Source organism: Chelmon rostratus, chromosome 6, assembly GCF_017976325.1.
Source record: "Chelmon rostratus isolate fCheRos1 chromosome 6, fCheRos1.pri, whole genome shotgun sequence".
NCBI lineage: Eukaryota > Metazoa > Chordata > Actinopteri > Chaetodontiformes > Chaetodontidae > Chelmon > Chelmon rostratus.
Window position 1 is genome coordinate 14,421,263 of NC_055663.1, and position 18,990 is coordinate 14,440,252.

An 18,990-nucleotide genomic window follows, 5' to 3' on the forward strand; every position below is an offset into this window, starting at 1 on the left:
TCATTGGTCATTCATTTATATGAACTATAATCACAACGATTCTGAGGACTAAATCTGTTGATTCATTATTCATGTGGGTCTGGCATTTATAGTTACAGATAGGATAAACAGAATGAACTTTCTATATAAACTATTAAATGCATCTCAAGACGCTGGCAAGACATTGTTTGGCATTAAATTAAAACTTCCTGTTTCACTAGTTAAAAAATGCACTTATTATTATTGTAATACTTATTTGAATCAATAAATAAACGTTCTTTGTAATTTCTTGAAAAGAATTGTAAGTAAACCTAAAGCAAAAGATTACCTCAGCCACATTTGGCATTGGATTAAATCCACACTGGTTGCAGACAGTAGTCTTGCATTCTGTGCAAGTGTTGTAGTTGGGAGGATCTTTGGAGCCCATATTGAGGTTGACTTTGCAGAGTGGGCAGGTGGACAGATCTGCTTTTGGAGCACCTTGTGTGTTTGTTGGTGCCTTGGGGGGCTCTGATGGCGCTTTGTTCACTTTAGTTTGTATTGTTGAAGGAGTCCTTTCCTGCTGTGGTTTCTCTGGCCTCTCAGTTTTCTGGACAGCAGGTGGCTTGGTATCCTTTGCGGGCAATGTTTTAGGAGAGGATGGTGGTGTAGTTTTAGGAGAGACATGGGATGTAGTGGACATTTTCCGTGGAGTTGGAGGTGTACTTTTCGGTTCGTCCTGGACAGCTGAGGTTATCAAATTGGATGCAGAGCTTAGAAAAGATGACCCAAAGCCAAACATCTTTCCAGTCACTGACCCAGCAGCCTGTGCTGCAGTCGGCTGTGTTTTAGCACCACCAAAACCAAAGAAGCCTCCTGACTCCTGTTTTGCAGGCTGAGCTGGTGGTGGTACAGATTTGGCTGGAGATGTACCAACTTTTGGAGGTTGTTTTGAGGGTGTCTTTCCCACTTCTCGTTCTGGTGGAGGAGCAGACTTAGCAGTAGAGGTTGCAGCATTTGGAGGCTCTTGTTGGCGTGTCTTTCCCGCTTCTCTATCTGGTGGAGGACCAGACTTAGCAGTAGTAGTTGCAGCATTTGGAGGTTGCTGTGGTGGTGGTTTTCCCACTTCTCTATCTGGTGGAGGACCAGACTTAGCAGTAGAACTCACATCTTTTGGAGGCTCTTGTTGGCGTGTCTTTCCCGCTTCTCTATCTGGTGGAGGACCAGACTCAGCAGTAGAAGTCACAGCTTTTGGAGGCTCTTGTGGGGGTGTCTTTCCCACTTCTCGCTCTGGTGGAGGACCAGACTCAGTAGTAGAAGTCACAGCTTTTGGAGGCTCTTGTGGGGGTGTCTTTCCCACTTCTCGCTCTGGTGGAGGACCAGACTCAGTAGTAGAAGTCACATCTTTTGGAGGCTCTTGTGGGGGTGTTTTTCCCACTTCTTGTTCTGTTGGAGGACCAGACTCAGCAGTAGAAGTCACAGCTTTTGTAGGCTGTTGTTGGGGCGTACCAGGTTGTAGTTTGAGTGTCTCTACTGAAAGCTTTCGAGAAGCTGTTGAAACTTCAGTCTTTGAGATAGCAGATGGAACAGTTTCATCAGGCATTGAAGCAGCTGTAGGGGTAACTTTCTTTGTTGATGCATCAATGGCTGAGTATTCAGTTTCTTTGGTTGTGGCAATATTAACAAGCTCATTTCTGGGTGAGACTGGTTTAGGGATGTCTTCCTGAGAAGTTGACATTGAGGTCTCTTGCTTCTGTGTGGTGGCAGGGACCTCTTTGTTTGGTGAAGGTTGGGGTTTTATCATGGGAAGACCTGGAGGTTCAGAAGCTCCAAGTGCTCTCTGCATCTGGCAGTTGAGACAAAGCCATTCCTTCACCTGAAAAACAAACAAACACAACAAAAAATCCTTACATTTGTAAATAACACTCAAAACAGTACTTTGATATATTGGTCCAAATAAACACTTCGTTCAACTGGAAGGGACACATTTCCAAAAAAAAATAAAAAAATGTAAATGACACATGAACCAGGATAATCAATTTGCATTTTCTCAAATAACCAAAAATGTTGAATGAGGAAATTTATTCTACATGAAGTTAAGTATTAAGTCATTTAATTACCTCTGTTAAACTTGGCACAGGACTAAATCCACATTTGTTGCAGACATTGCTTTTGCATTCAGTGCACATGTTGTAGTTAGGAAGATCTTTGGAGCCCATGTTAAGTTCCAATTTACAGAGTGGACAAGTAGACTGGCCCACTTTAGGAGCAGCTTGGGAGGCTTCTGGTTTTGCAGGCTCTGATGGACCCCTGTCGACTTTGGCTTCTCCTGATGGAGGAGCCTTGGCCTGCTGAGGGTTTTGTGTCTTTTCCAGATGTAGTTTCTGAGCAGCAGGCAGTTTAGCCTCCTTTGCTGAAGTCATCCTTGGAGAAACTGGGGGGCTGGACTTTGGAGAAATCTGCGAAGCTGACATCTTTTCAGAGACTTGAGCTGGGGCAGACATTTTACGTGAACCTGGTGGTGTTGTGCGGGACTCCTGAACTGCAGATGTTATCAAGGTGGATGCTGAGCTGAAGAGAGATGAACCGAACCCCAACATCTTCCCTGTCATTGCTTCAGTTGTTTTTGAGGCAGCACGCTGAGATTTAGGACTTCCAAAGGTAGGGAAACCTGATCCTGGTTTTATTGGCTGTGCCTCTGGAGGAGCAGGTTTGGCAAGTGATGTTTCTGCTGATTTCTGAATTATTCCAGCTTCCTCCTCTTTCTTTTCTGATACTTCTTTAGTTGCAGGGGAACTTGGTGGAGCAATATCTTTTTTCTTCTGGAGAGAAGTTTCAATATCTGTGATGACAGGAAGAACTTGAGCAGGCAGTGGGTTAATGAGGTCTGAAACTACAGCTGTCATCTCTTGGGGAGTTGAAGTGGAGGGTGGAACCTCCTTGGTAGGTGGGGAAGCAGTTTTCTTCTCTTTTGATGGGGCTGAAACAGTAACTGGGGTCTCTTTTGCATGCAGTGGGGCAGGGGTTGATGCTTGGGTAATATCCGTTTGAAATGAATCCTTCTGATTTTTGTCTGGCACTTCTGCTTTTTGTGTGAGAATAGTGTCTTTCTTTTGATTGGCAGCAGCAGGTGAGGACACTTTGTTGGGTGATGCCTGTGGTTTCATTAGTGGCGGCTCTGCTGATTCAGATGCTTTGAGAGCTCTTTGCATCTGACAAGTCAGACACAACCACTCCTTCATCTGTGGGGAAAACCATATTATTTTGAGTTAAGTTTGTCTGTAGAGCATTTGTATTTGTATACCATTATAGTATAGCACAACAGTCAGTTATGTATTTCTATGTTTTATTTTACTTACACCACATCATCACATTTTAGACTGGAAATATAGATTTTGAGTGTAAAATAAACCAAATATAAAAATGTAGATATTATAAGGAATATACAGCATTGATACACTTCATTGATACGTTAAAAGGCAACAGCGTGAGTGAATCTTACTTACTTCTGACACATTTGGCATGGGGTTAAATCCACATTGGTTACAGACAGTGTTCTTGCATTCAGTGCAGGTATTGTAGTTAGGGGGATCCTTGGATCCCATATTGAGTTCGACCTTACAGAGTGGACAGGTGGACTGGCCTGATTTCACAGCAGCTTGGGATGCTGCTGCAGCCTTTGGAGGCTCTGATGGAGCTTTGTCCACTTTGGCCTGCACCGATGGAGGTCTCTTGGTCTCTTGGGATTGTTCTGGCTTCTTGTGTTGGTCCTTCTTCTGGGCAGCAGGGGATTTGATCTCTTTTGCTGGGGATATCTTAGGAGAAGCTGGTGGAGTGGTCTTGGGCTGGTCCTGAACAGCTGAGGTTATCAAAGAGGATGCAGAACCGAAGATGGAAGAACCAAAGCCAAACATTTTCCCAGTCACTGACTCTGCCGGCTTTGCAGCATCGGGTTGAGTTTTACCACCACCAAAACCAAAGAAGCCTCCTGACTCTTGCTGTGTTGCTGCAGTGGCATTACTCTGCTTGCGTTCAGTTTTTCTTGTCTGGTCTGGTGTTTTGCTAGGACCTAATGTTTTCTGGGGCTCCTGTGGTGTTTTCTGAGAAGGAACTGGTCTGGGCTGTTTCTGACCTTCTGGCTTGTTTGCAATCTCAGTTGTAGCTGGCTGTGCTATTGCCGAGAGTTTCCTTTGAGGTGAGTGGGTTGCCGATGACTCTTTCTTTTCAGGTTCAGCTGGGCTGATGATGTCTTTCTTTTGAGGTTTTGCAGATATCTGAGAATTGACAGAAGTGACTTCTGAGGGCTTTGTCACTCCAAGAGCCCGCTGCATCTGGCAATTGAGACACAACCATTCCTTTACCTAAAAAAAAAAGAAAGGAAAAAAAAAAGGTTCCATCATAAACTGTTAGGTAATCTAAGTAGAATTACTCAGTATTTAGCAGCTATTACAAATCTAGTAATAGAGTCTGATTTGGGATTTCAGAGTTAAATAAATTAAAAATTCCAATTTAATAAATTCGAGAAAATAATGAAAACATACATAATTTGAACTCAATATGAAGAGCCAGTAGGAGACAAGAAATGTGGTGCGACTCTTTACAGTTTTCAAGTAGTGAAAGAAATTGTAATAAAGAATATAATTGTTTTAATTAGTCTTACCACTGTTTCATTTGGATTAGGGTTAAATCCACACTGGTTACAGACAGTGTTCTTGCATTCAGTGCAGGTATTGTAATTAGGAGGATCCTTGGAACCCACATTGAGTTCCACCTTACAGAGTGGACAGGTAGACTGGCCTGGTTTGACAGCTATTTGGGAAACTGCTGCAGCCTTTGGAGGCTCTGATTGTGCTTTGTCCAATTTGTCCTGTCCTAATGGAGGTGTCTTGGTCTGCTGGGATGGCTCTGTTTTCTTCTGCTGCTCCAGCTTCTGGGCACCAGGGGACTTGATCTCTTTTGCAGCAGACATCTTGGGAGAAACTGGTGGAGTAGTTTTGGTCTGGTCCTGAACAGCTGAAGTTATCAAAGTAGATGCAGAACTGAGGATGGAAGAACCAAAGCCAAACATCTTCCCAGCCACTGCAGGTTTTGCAGTATCAGGTTGAAATTTAGGACCACCAAAACCAAAGAAGCCTCCTGATTCTTGCTGTGTAGCTGCAGTGGCATCACTGGGCTTAGATCCAGGTTGCATTGGATCTGGTGGCTGCTTTGGACCTGTCTTCTGTAGTTCCTGTGGTGTTTTATGATCAGGTGCTGGGCTGGCCTGTTTCAATGACGCAGTAACAGCTTCAGGTTTGCCTGACTGCAGTGATGGTGAAGACTGTTTTCTCTGTGGTGAGACTGGTTCTGAGGTCCCCTTCTTTTGTACATTTGGACTGTCCTTCTTTTGAGTTGTAGTTGGTTTAGAAGAATCCTTCAATTGGACAGGAGCAGGTGAAGGAACTTTACTGGGTGATGTTTGGGACTTCATTGTAGGGGGCCCTAGGGGCTCAGATGCCCCAACTGCTCTTTTCATCTGACAGTTAAGACACAGCCACTCTTGCACCTAAAATAAAGTAGACACCTGGTTATTTTGTTGCTTTGGAATTGACAATTGCAGCAATTCACAACAATGTGTCACAAATCACAGATTAGTAACTGTATATCGTTTTAAATGAGGTGACTGCAAATATACTATAAATGCATACAATGTATCAAGTTTTTTGTTTTTTTTTTGGTTGCAAAGGATGATTTGCATTTCATCACTTACCCCTTCTATAGGCATTGGGTTAAATCCACATTGGGTGCAGACGATGGTCTTGCACTCAGTGCAGGTATTGTAGTTTAAAGGTTCCTTGGAGCCGATGTTAAGCTCTACCTTACACAGTGGACAGGTGGCCTCGCCTGCTTTATGGGACATTGTTGCCATTTTTGGTGGCTGTGATGGAGCTTTGTCCTCTTTGCTCTTTTGGGAATCCTCTTGTTCCTTCTTCTGTTCTGGCTTCTGAGTCAGAGTTTTGGGCTCCCTTGCTGGAGACATTTTGGGAGAAACTGTCGGAGTCGTTTTTGGAGAAATCTTGGGCACAGCTGACATCTTGGGAGAGACTTGTGCTGGTGCAGACATCTTACGAGAGCCTGGTGTAGTACGTGATTCTTCCTGAACAGCTGATGATATCAAGGTGGATGCTGAGCTGAAAATGGAGGAACCAAAGCCAAACATCTTCCCAGTCATGGATTCTGTTGTTTTTGAAACATCAGGCCTTGTTTTAGGACTGCTCAAGCCAAATAGCTTTCCTGACTCCTGCTGTGTATCTGGGGTGACCTTAATCTGTTTTAGTTCAGGTTGATTTCCCTGGTCAGCTGGTTTCTGAGAGCCTGATGCCCCCAAGACACCCCGAGGAGTTTTCTGACCAGGAGCTGGGCTAGCCTGTGTTTCACTTTGTGGTCCTTTACCAGCCTTGGTTGCCTGTGTTGCTGCTGTAAGTTTTGTCTTCTGAGGAGAACCTGGCGTGGAGCTACCTTCCTTTTGAAGTGTATCAGCCAATGTAGTCTCCATCTTTGGAGGTGCATCAGACTTTGTTAATTCCTTCTTTAGAGTTTCCATTTGATTTGGAGCTGTTATTTTCTGATCTACTGCAGATGGTAAAACTTTGTTAGCTGCATTCTGAGGTTTCATAGGAGGAGCTGTGAGTTCAGATGTACTAAGGGCTCTCTGCATCTGACAGTTCAGGCATAACCATTCTTTTACCTGCAACAAGAAAATATGTCAAATTAAAACATGAAACATTTTCATCACTTACATGCCAGGACTTCACTATATCAAAATGTGTACTGTTTACAGTTCATAGTGTATTCCTGATGAATTATAGGCTGTCATATATTACGTTTTCCCTTAATAATTTTGTATTATATTATTTTCATTACCTCTGACACATTTGGCATTGGATTAAATCCACATTGGTTGCAGACAGTGCTCTTGCAGTCAGTGCATTTGTTGTAGTTGGGTGGTTCCTTGGAGCCAAAGTTGAGTTCCACCTTACAGAGTGGACAGGTAGATTGCCCTGCCTTGAGAACAGCTGGGGTTGCAGTTGCATCCTTTGGAGGCTCTGATGGAGCTTTTTCTACTTTGGCTTGTAGCAATTGAGAGCTCTTGGGCTGTTGGACTTGCTCTAGTTTCTTCTCCTGCTCTTCTTTCTGAGCAAAGGGTGATTTCATTGCCTTTGCGGCAGGCATCTTGGGAGAAACTGGCGGTGTCGTTTTGGAATCATCTTGGACAGCTGAGTTTATTAAAGTCGATGCAGAACTGAAGATGGAGGAACCAAAGCCAAACATTTTTCCACCCATTGATTCAGCAGGCTTTGCAGCATCAGGCTGAGTTTTAGGACCACCAAATCCAAAGAACCCTCTGGACTCCTCTTGTGTAGTTGAGGTAGTATTATTCTGCTTCTGTCCAGTTTGGCTTGTCTGGTCTGGTGGTTTCTGAGGACCTGTCTTTTGTCCCTCCTGTGGTGTTTTCAGACCAGCAGCTGGGCGGACCTGTTTCATACTTTCTGGTCCTTTCACAACTTCAGCCTTTGCTGCCTGCTCTGCTGCTGCTGGTGGCTTTCTCTGTGGGGAGCCTGGTGCATGGGTCTCCTTTATTTTAGATTCAGCAGTTGTTGGAATGTCTTTCTTTTGTTTATCAAGAGGGGGAGTTTCCTTATTTAGGGCATTGGCAGGTGCAGTGATTTTATTTGGTGAGGCCTGGAGTTTCATCATGGGAGTTCCTGGAGGTTCAGATGCTCCTAGTGCTCTCTGCATTTGACAGTTGAGACATAACCACTCCTTCACCTACATTAGAGCACACAGTTAATGAGTCTGCTTGTACAATGCAATGTATTTTGCTTCTCACAATAATTGCAATCTTGATTCCAAAATAATGTGACGCTGTATAAAATGTTAATATATACAGAATGTGATCACTTGCAAATGTACTTTGTTGACCAACAATGGTTTTATTAAGTGCTCCCAAGCCCATGTAGTAATGCCCTTTCATACCCAATCATGTTACTATCACCTGTTACCAATGGACCTGTTTACCTGTGGAATGATCCAAACAGGTATTTTTGGAGCATTCCACAAGTTTCCCAGTCTTTTGATGCTTCTGTCCCAACTTGTTTGAAACATGTTGCTGCATCAAATTCAGAACAAGCAGATATTTACATAAATCAATGAAAGTAAAACATTTAATATATTGTCTGAATTCAGCATATGTCAGAAAGGATAAGGTAATTATCACATTCTGTTTTATTTATGTTTTACACAGCGTCCCAATCAAATGAAATAAAAAAGACATAATGTAGATAACAATTGTCATCAACAAAGTTATTTTTGGTAATCTACGGCATTTTTATTATCTTACCTCCTTAACATTTGGCATGGGATTAAACCCACACTGGTTACAGACAGTGTTTTTGCACACTGTGCAGGTGTTGTAGTTGGGAGGATCTTTAGAACCCACATTGAGTTCCATTTTACAGAGAGGGCAGGTAGACTGGCCTGGTGTGGAAATAGCTGGGAAAGCTGATGGAGGTTTGTCCACTTTAGGGTGTGCTGGTGGAGCACCCTTTGTCTGCTGGGGTTGCTCTAGTTTCTTCTGTTCTGGTTTCTTGGCTGGGGGGGACTTTGACTCCTTTGCAGCAGGTATTTTGGGAGAAACTGGTGGTGTGGTTTTAGGCTCATCTTGAACTGATGAGGAAATCAAAGTGGATGCAGAACTAAAAATGGAGGAACCAAAACCAAACATCTTCCCAGTCACTGACTCTGCAGGCTTTGCAGCATCTGTCTGACTTTTAGGACCACCAAAACCAAAGAGCCCTCCTGACTCTTGTTGTGTAGCTGCAGTGGCATTTCCCTGCTTTTGTGCAGTTTGGCTTGTCTGGACTGGTTGTTTCTGAGGACCTGTCTTCCGGCTTTCCTGTGGTGTTTTCTGACCAGGAGCTGGGCCAGTCTGTCTATTACTGTCTGGTTGTTTAGTAGCTTCAACCTTGGTGGGTTGTGCTGCTGCTGTAGATATTTTCCTTTGAGGAGAGCCTGGTGCAGAAGTCTTTTGTAATGTTGTGTCTTTCTGAGGTTCAATCCCGCCAGCAGCCCGTTTCACCTGGCAGTTTAGACAAAGCCACTCCTTTCCCTTAAAAACACAACAAATAAACAAATTATACAGGTACAAGGCTTAATGATAACAAACCATACTGAAAGCTGAAAAAAACACATTCAAACAAATACAAAGAATTGCGAAAATACAGTGACTCAGCTACAGTAGTTTAGTTGAAGACAGGACTGGGTTGCTCGAAATTGGGACTGATGGGGCATATGTAATCTTGATAAAAAGTGTGATGTGAGAAACACACCACCCAATTTTGGCCCAAATCTACTGTTTAAAACAGTATTAAATAAAATTGCATAACAGATGTTTGTATTTAATTAAATGCGTTTAAAGCTAAATTTTATCAACTTATTCTATTATCTTAAAAGTGCAAAAGTAAGCTTAAGCTTAAGCTTTTAGTTACCTTAAGAAAAAAACGTATGTTTCAGTGGTTTAAACTATAAATGATGAAACATCCACTTTCAGAGAATGCTTTTTTAAAACCATTAGTTTAAGCAGTATCACAAGATGAAGTAGCCTTGGACTGTCCTTGGCAAGGTAGCCTACTAACTGTGCATTGAATTACAGAGTCAAGTGTCAAACCCTTTGTGTGTCAGATAGCCTTGAACATGCTATGCCTATTTACACTGAATGTGGTATTCCCTACAAGACAATCCCCATAAGGTATGTGTGTGTGTGGGCATGTGTATGTGTACTGTATGTGCATTTTTGCATACAGCTTTAAAATATATACTATGCAGAAATTGTCAGTTATTCCTTCCCAGCTCCAAGCCTGTGCTCAATGCTTACTGTCTGGTACCTGGTCCCTACTTTTTTATAAAGTCCTGACCTCATGTATGCACAGTTATTGGCTGGGGGCTACACATCCACTGTAATACTCAATATTCCAAAGACAGCAGGAAATAAGAAAATAAGAAAATACAGGGGGAGGGAAATGCCTCTGCAGATAAATTCACATACTTCTAGTGGGTCATAAGTGGTGCTTGAAAGGGATTAATTTTGTGTGAGTCTAAATATTGTTTTACAGGAAAATTCAGCATAGTGTACCTTAAAAGAAAGTATCTTTGACCACACTCTATGGACAGAATTTAACACTGCGTGAGCAGTCCATAAAGAGCCAATAAATGTTTTTAAGGAATTGTGGATCTTTTAAATTCTGTATGTAACCATGCATTACTTGTAACAGTATTACTTTCCAAACACTTATTATTCTTAGCTCTCATTTTTTTTACTAAAAAGAGCTGTAAGATTAAGAAGAAAGACAGTAACCCTAGAGGTATGTGGAGTTGCTTTTGTATGTGAGGGTCTGACACAAGCTCTCCTCGCTGTTTAGACTGTAGGCACTGTGAGTGGGATATGGAATGAAAATGAAAAACTTTCCAGCTTCAGTCCAAGGATTGGACATTGTAACAGGTCTGCACAGAAAATACAAAGACCAATCCTACTCCAATCTGAAGGTAGTTTATATCTGTTTGGTCTAATTCATCTGTTCATACAATTTCATGAGAAGAAAAATATTTATAAAATATGCCTCCATCATAATTTGATCTGTACCTTAAAAATGAGTGCTGCTTTATCATCTAGTCATGTACATGAGCTATACAATTTGGGAATAACACTCCAAACAGTTAAATGAAAGCAGCCACTCTAAACATCAAAAGGGGAACTTAACAGCTTCAAAGAGCTTCATTCACACGTTTCATGAGCAGCACTGTATCCAAGTAATAGTATTTTAGAGACACAGAGGCACTAATGTAACAGACATGTTTTCTAAGACCAATCAGATGACTCATGAAACAAAAACAATTCTCCTCAGAAATAATAAAATTATGGAGTGATTTTTTTTTTAGATCTCCATTCCCTCATTAGTTAATTTAATCAATATCACATGTGTCTTACCTCTTTAACGTTTGGCATGGGGTTAAATCCACATTGGTTGCACACAGTGCTTTTGCATTCAGTGCAGGTGTTGTAGTTGGGAGGATCTTTCGAGCCCATGTTAAGCACCATCTTACAGAGTGGACAAGCAGATTGGCCTGCCTTAGGAACATTGTGGGGGGCTGCAGCTGCAGCCTTTGGGGTCTCTGATGCAACTTTGTCCACCTTGTCCTGTCCTGCCGGATGGGCCTTTGCTTGCTGGGGTTGCTCTTGCTTCTTGTCTTGCACCGGCTTTTGGACTGCAGGTGGCTTGATCTCCTTTGCAGACTGAATCTTGGGAGAAACTGGTGGTGTGGTTTTAGGCTCATCCTGAACAGCCGAGGCTATCAAAGTAGATGCAGAACTGAAAATGGAAGAACCAAAGCCAAACATCTTCCCAGTCACTGACTCTTCAGGCTTTGCAGCTTCAGTTTTAGCACCACCAAAGCCAAATCGACCTCCTGATTCCTGCTGGGGAGCCGGGGTGGCACCGCTTTGCTTGCGTGCAGTTTTACTAGTCTGGTCTGCTTTTTGAGACCCTGATATCTGGGTCTCAGATGTCATTTTCTGGACAGATGCTGGGCTGGCCTGTTTTTGACTTTCTGAAGGACCTTCACCCTTAGCTGGCGCTTTTGCTGATGTAGACTGTGTTTTCTGAGGTGATCCTGGTGCTGACGTCTCTTTTTTGACAGATACAGCAGGAGATGGTCCCTGGTTTTGAGTAGCAGAAACTTTGCTGGGTGTGGGCTTTTTCATGGAAGGTCCCAGTGGTTCAGAAGTTCCTTGAGCTCTCTGTATCTGGCAGGTAAGACAAAGCCACTCACAGCCCTATACAAAAAAAAATAAAAAGATACATACATTTTGACAATAATGAATGATTAAATCTCTCAATCTCAGGAAAGAAATACAACATAAACATCAATTTTCTAACATATAAACAGTTCACAAAACTAGTTAAGTGGCATTACAAATAACTTTTATAACTTACAACAAATTTAACCATGCTAATGAGGGATTCCTTGTTAATTTTATCTTGATTCAAGACAGGCTGAGAAAGGTGTTGAATATTTTAAAAATATAGGTATTGTAATACACATATATGTTGAAAACATAATATTAAACACATAAGAACGAACAAATGCTACAAACAGAATGCTAAGCCACTACTTACATCAGAGTCTGGAGGGCTGAAGCCACACAAGCTGCACACTTCAGTTTTACACTGCGTACAGGTTTTATGGTTTGGTGGTTCCTTGGTATGCATGTTAAGTTCTGTTGTCTTACACACTGGACAAAGGGACTTTGCTTTTGACTGAGATCCAGCTTTGGTTACACCTGGTGATGAAGACCCTGCCTGGGATAAGCCAGGTGTACCAGGTCCCTTAGGGCTTTGTTGCTGAAGCCCAGGCTTATTAGAGGACTGTTGCTGGGTTGTAGTCCTGAGGCCTTGCTGTTGTTGTCCCACCTTAGATGACCCCTGTTGCTGCTGTGCAACTTTAGGGGAACCCTGCTGTTGCTGTGACACTTTAGGCGAGCCCTGTTGTTGCTGTCCAATTCTTGGTGACCCCTGCTGTTGTTGTCCTACTTTAGGTGACCCTTGCTGTGAGCCAGTTTTTTGTGACCCAGCCGTTGTGGACTCTTGCAACCCCGTCTTTGCAGGTTCTTGCTGCTGTGCACCAGTCTTAGCAGGTGCTTTTTGCATTCCTGTCTTTGGTGGAACCTGTTGTTGTGATGACGTCTTTGGAGACTCTGGTTGGGCTCCACTTTTAGACAGAATCTGTTGATGAGCTCCAGGCTTAGGTGAACCGTGAGGTGGATTTTTTTGTGGCTCTCCCTTAAGCTGGCCCTCAGGCTGTGTCCCTGCCTTTGGAGCAGCTTGTTGGCCACCAGGCTTGTTTGGGGCTCCAGCCTGTCCATTCCCATGCAACTGTGGTGATCCTTGCTTAGGAGGAGGCTGGTTCTTTTGCATAGGGGGGCCCTGGTTTACTTTTTGGGGTCCCTGCTGCTTTTGAGGGCCTTTATCAGGACCTGCTCCTGGCTGCTGCTCTCCAGGTGGCTTCACCCCCTGCTCGGAAGGTGCTTTCTGATTTTTGTTCCCCTCCCCATCATCTCCAAATAAACCAAACTTATTCACAGCAGAGGACACAGCATTGAGGGGGTTAGCCCCGCTAAGGAATTTGGAGGAGAACATAGTGGGGTCTTCCTCCTCCCCCTCCTCTTCTTCGTCGTCGTCGTCTTCCTCCTCCTCCTCCTCCTCCTCCTCCTCTTCCTCACAGGAGCTGGAATCTACAGGACTGTCGGAGTCAGAGCAGGAGCTGTCTCCTCTCTGTCCTGGCTCTCCTGCAGAGGCCTGAGGGGGGGCGGGGGCCGGAGCTGTGGAGAGGGCATCTACAGCCCCACTGCTGCTGCTGCTGCTGCTGCTGCTCCCTGGGCTCTCGTCTGGCTCTGCATCTACATCAGGCTTCCTAAATGCATGAGAAAAAGAGAGGAAGTGTGAGATGACAGGGAACAAGACAAGCGGGAGGGATAATGTAAGAGAGCGTGAGAATTTGCGAACCACATTTACACTATCTGTCTGAGCCAATATGCTGTCTGGTAAACAAAACCTGCTGCAACAACACAGCATAAGTAGAATGCAGCTGCAAACGAAAACCCAGTACCATTCATCCAGGGATTCACCGACAGAGGTGGGTTTTTCATCCTCTTTTTACATATTGAGACAAATTTGTGATCAAATTATCTCTAATAACTCCACTTAGGAGAGCATCAGTGTGTTACATAATGCCATGTGGCTAACTCTTCCGTTTAGAGGGGTATGTCTTCATCCAAATCCTTAAACTGCACATTTTACAACACAGGACTTTTGCATTTGAAAACGCTGTAAATGTGAAGAAACTGCGCCTGTGACACACCACAGTGCCTGACAAGGGGAATTTGCTGTCATCATTGCGATGATCATTTGCATAGCAATCGTCGCCTCTATACAGAGAAAGCCATCAACGCTCCAGCCTCACTTTGATTTACTCCGCGCCGACTGTTGCTTTCAGGACCATGGACAGGGTCAGAGCCGCTCTACTGATCACAGCGTACACAAACCTCAGAGATCCCTTTCAGCCAGAAATACATTACACATCGATGTGCAACACCGCTCCAGGCTACTATAAACCCAATTCAAATGACCATTCGAGGAGGACTCAAAGGTCCAGATAGCTATTTTTTCTGCCGCTGTCAAATTTCTCCGCTATAATCACATCCTTGGGTTTTCCCTCATTCATCACCCAAATGGCACCGAGTGAGAAATCTCACGCAGGACATGTTTTACAGCAGCAAAGACGAGTAAACACAGGACATCTAGCGCTCTCTCTGGAGAATCCGCAGGCGCATCCGGGCAGGGGCCCGTCAAATAATGCATGAGGTGAATAGTTTCTTTTACAAAAGCAACATCAAGGGCAGCACAGGTCTGTGGCAAGCATCTGTCTGTATATATAGCCTGACAGCTGGATTGAACGTCTTCTAACGCTCTGTCCACTTGCAGCAGCGCTTCACCCAGGAGCGGTGGAGTGGCTCTGGTGTATCCTCGGCGTTTTGTCGAGATGTAAAAGCAGCATGCATTACGCCCGGTTACTCTAAACCCGAAAACATGTTAGTCCGCAGAGGGTAAGAGGTGACACCTCTGTGCGCAAGGCTGAGCAGAGTGGAAAAATGTTAGAAATACAAAAATTAAAAAAAAAATCACATTATCACGTATTTGTGTGCCCTTGACCTGAAGCTTGTTAAGATTTCTGAATAGTCTAAATGTAGTATAGTCCTGAATTATTTGAAAGCAGACTAAATCAGGGAGGAAACCCAGCAAAATCCCTGTCATCTCCCGAAATACCATCTGTTATCCGCTCCGTGTCCCCCCACTCATCTCCTCCCATCCTGCAGCCGAGCATCCTTCACCCTCCACGGTCACAATGTCAAACAGTGCAGCGCGGCATTCCAGTGAAACCGAAGGGGATTGTACCTTCATCAACAGCAGATCCGCGTCCCTGTCCTCGCCCAAACCTTCTCGGATACCCCCTGTCCGTGTCTGTCTGATCGCCGAGGGATGGAGGGCACAGGGCAGCGGATAGAGAGCGATCAGCATCCACTCCGCCTCCCGTTCCAGTGCGCAGGCGCCGCATCTGACAGGTGATCACAATATATATCACGCACGGAAATTGAAATTAAAGGGGACAAGGCGATTTATTTCTCCGGAGTCACGTGTGATCACCGGCGACGACCGTAAGATTCGCCCTCGTGCGCGGTATGTTGCTCATTTTCTCAGCCGCCCCTGACATATCTGAAATGTCACCCTAGTGATCATGAGTGGTATGGAGAGATAATATGATGTCAGTGGCAAATGTGCTGAGCCACGAGAGCAGCATCAGATGTATTCACGTGTAGTTTCTATCCAAATAATCGCTTCACTTGCGTTTTCTGTTTTAGTGTACACTGGACACACATGAGCCATGTTGCATTTCCCGTATCGATCCGTTGTAGACACTTATGTCTTGTATTTTCTTGTATTTAGTATTTCATTTTCAGAGTCATGTTTTCACATATGTGAACACAGTTGCAGGCCATCACTGACCCCCCTTGTCTTTATGAAGATGTCTTTACCTGATATGATGAAGCAAGAAATGTTATTAATCATACACCTGATAGGATATCTCCATTATACATCATCCATCCTTCAACTGAGCCAAGTATGAGCGCACAACACAGCTCATATCAGCAGACATGAAAACATCTCAGAATTATCTTTAAAATTTCCTTTTCATATTTCTTTCTCCTTGTCTGTATAGAAAAATGTATTGCTTTTTCCATATAGACTTGCCTCCTACGCCATGCAGTATGCTGGATATAATCCACACAGCTTCCACTTTGGGACATCACTCGGTACACTCGTAAAGCAAATGTCTGGGCATCCAGCGTCCACAGATAATCACATGCTATTTAATTTAGCATAAGCAAATACATTCTGGAGTTAACGCTTTCCTTCAGCATGCAGCAATTCTTCCAATGTGCATATGCCGTCTAGACATTTCTTCTTGGGCCTGAATTAAATGTTGCCTTTTAGTTATAGAACACTTAATAGAGATGCATATAATAGGAAGTGAGCACCCACACGCACCAAGCACCTCTTCAGTCTTTGTAACCTCTCTCCTCTTCCTGTGCTGGCCTTCTTATTCTGACATTTCTCCCACAAGAGTTTTTCTACAGACCAGATGTGATGCAAAGAGACAATCTGGGCGATCTTGTCCTGTGCAGCCGTCAGAGTGATAAAAAAAAACTTGCCGGCTTTCTTTCTGTCTCCTTCCCACTCAAGGCAGGTGAATGCTGAGAATTCTGTCCAACCTTGAACCGACCATGAGCCTTGAAAGAGGAGATCCTTAAAAATTCTGCTGAAAAACTGATACATAGTGTAAATAGCACAGTGTATTATACACTTCCTGTGAATTGGTTTACAAAATGTGACCTGGAGGTTTAGAAAATTAGATTTAAGTGAAAGAGGATAATGCACCGCAAAATAGAATTTAAAAAAAAAACAATTCTCACCTCTACAGATCACCCATCTGCCATAAGACGATAATTCACCAGTAATCTAGAATTTCTGAACAGAGACATGCCCCCACACTCACATGCAAATTTACACACGACATACAGTAGTGTTCCTATTCAGTATGTGCTAAGCGTGAGTGAGATGTGTGGGAAGGATGGAGAGCAAGTGGTGTGTGGGCGTGTGGAAGAGTTACGTCATGCGTGATGTGTGAGCGGCAGAATCGCTATGGTCTCTTTGGAAAGCGCCAGATTTGGCTTCAGTGCAGACACACACACAAACACACACACACACACACAGGAAACATTCATCAGCACAATCTCCATCTGGGGATATAGGCTGTAGCTTTGCTGTGGGCTCATAGATGGGCCGGAAATCCTTTAAGTAATCTCAGACTACTTATATTTACCTCATCCTCACAATCTGGTCATAAAAATAATTTCGGTGGACATGGTAACTGATGATCTTCTTCCTGTTTTCATGGAGTATCAGAATAGAACTTATGTCAATGCAAGCCATTGCTAATTATTATCTGGTGGGAGATGTAGCTGTGTGCTTTGTCTAACCCATGGGCCACTGGGAAGAATACAGAACTGTGGTCCCCTGGCCTGCTACCTTAAAGCATCGGCCAGCAAACGAACAAACAAATGTGAATTCATCATTAATGTTTTGATGTTGTTAAACTATTTTCATCCCACTCCACAAGTGAGTCGTGTTTGTCAGTCAACAGTATTATGTAAGACAGCAGGCAATCACCAGATGCGCTGCCATCATGTTCTTTTCTTTTGATCTCCCCTCGCTTGTCAGTTTAAATGCAATAACTGCAATCTCCACTGTCACCATCCTTTTTTCTCCCACGCACTCTTCTGATAATGCCGGGCCGGACTTAAATCCCGCACTCACACAGCTGAAGCATCACAGGCTTTAACAGCATCGCTGGCTCGTAAAGACAGACCCCAGAATGAATCGGATGCTCCTGTGTGTATTGAGGAGTGAAAAGAATTGAAGCTGCTCGTGGGGAACGTTTTGGAAAGCCTGAGTATTAAAACATGTTTCACCTGCAGCTCTCTTTGTCTGGCTTTACCACATGTGCAGTGAGTAAATTTACATGAGGGACTGAGATAAAGTTCCTTTCAAAGGCCTTTTTAATATCTTTCTTTTTATTATTCTTTTCCGTTCAAGCAGATTCCCCAAGAAAACAGACCAAATTCTCAGCAGGAATTTCAAAAGATGAACAGCAACAGTTGCTGCGCTTCCCCCTCTGTGGTGTGATTTAGCAGCCCAACTGGGACGCAAGGCCCACATTTATTTTACCAGAAGCTTGTAGTAATATTCTTCTTTCCACATTCATTCCTTCAAGTCACATGATTTCTCCAGTTAAGATATACATCTAGCATCCACATCTAGAAAAGGTAGAGCTTGAGATAATGGCTAAATATTAATGATGAGGTCTGTTACAGAACAGTGTTAGCTGTTCAGTGACCGGCCTTAAGGCATCTCTAAGACCTTGTGTGCTACCAGTTTACATTTAAATGAAGCACAAAGGAACTCCAGTACTGCTGAAATTGAAAGCTGATCTCCATGAGGAGACACCTATCCTGTTAAAGGTTCAGGTGTCTGAAGCTTATAGGGAGTGAGGTGGGGTACAACCTGGAAAGGTCACTGGTCCATCACAGGGCACGTACGGACAAATGCATTCACAATACAGGCCTTTTAGTAGCTGAGTTTGCAGTGCACCTAACTTGCAAGACTTTTGAGCATGGGAGGAAACCCACGTGGGTTTGAACCCGGGACCTGCTTGCTAACGGTGCATACCATCAAGATACTTTGCTGCCAAGAGACAAACCCAGAGGCCATTAATGTGCACTATTAATGTACTTAATGTAATGTACCTGATTTCCATTTTCCAAACATTAATATAGACATAAGGGCATCTCCCGCCCGACATTTGACCAGGTGCCTCTGTGGTTCTCCTTTCCGGGAGCGTTGCCTGTCTGCTCACTCAGGCATACACCATTAGAAAGACATCACATTCATCCAGCATTTGTATTCTTCTCTGCACAGCCGAGCCTGATCCCAGCACCCACACACCCATCTTTCTCTCTCTCTTTCTCCTTCTCCAGCCGGCTCTCTCGTGCACAAACATGCTCGAACAAACAGAGCTCAGAAGCAGTACTTATCTCGCTCTCATTTTAATTAAGCCGACACACTGGAGCATAATGCCGCCGAGCAGTTTCCAACTCCCTCAGCTGTAATTCTCCTGGATGAGACTGCAACTTCCACAACAACAACAGCCAAACAGTCACTTGCAAATGTCTTTTTTTTAAAGTATTTTGGCACTAGTTTGCAATAAGACACACCTCTGACGCTGACCCTTGAGGAAGGCAAAGCAGTTTTTTCCCGGCAT

General features: G+C 43.7%; 1 protein-coding gene across 1 annotated transcript in view; it reads right to left on the reverse strand.

The window, feature by feature from the left end:
• The window catches only part of pclob (piccolo presynaptic cytomatrix protein b), a 61,393-nt gene extending 42,403 nt beyond the window's left edge, over nucleotides 1-18,990 (reverse strand). The window contains exons 1-13 of the mRNA XM_041938643.1: nucleotides 18,944-18,990; nucleotides 15,006-15,165; nucleotides 14,024-14,106; nucleotides 13,290-13,464; nucleotides 12,171-13,124; nucleotides 10,982-11,797; nucleotides 8,802-9,009; nucleotides 8,339-8,664; nucleotides 6,862-7,767; nucleotides 5,708-6,685; nucleotides 4,619-5,473; nucleotides 3,465-4,319; nucleotides 308-1,834 (exon numbers count right to left, since the gene is read on the reverse strand). Coding sequence (XP_041794577.1) covers nucleotides 308-1,834; nucleotides 3,465-4,319; nucleotides 4,619-5,473; nucleotides 5,708-6,685; nucleotides 6,862-7,767; nucleotides 8,339-8,664; nucleotides 8,802-9,009; nucleotides 10,982-11,797; nucleotides 12,171-13,124; nucleotides 13,290-13,464; nucleotides 14,024-14,106; nucleotides 15,006-15,165; nucleotides 18,944-18,990 — 7,890 coding nt within the window. The remainder of the gene's footprint in view (nucleotides 1-307; nucleotides 1,835-3,464; nucleotides 4,320-4,618; nucleotides 5,474-5,707; nucleotides 6,686-6,861; nucleotides 7,768-8,338; nucleotides 8,665-8,801; nucleotides 9,010-10,981; nucleotides 11,798-12,170; nucleotides 13,125-13,289; nucleotides 13,465-14,023; nucleotides 14,107-15,005; nucleotides 15,166-18,943) is intronic.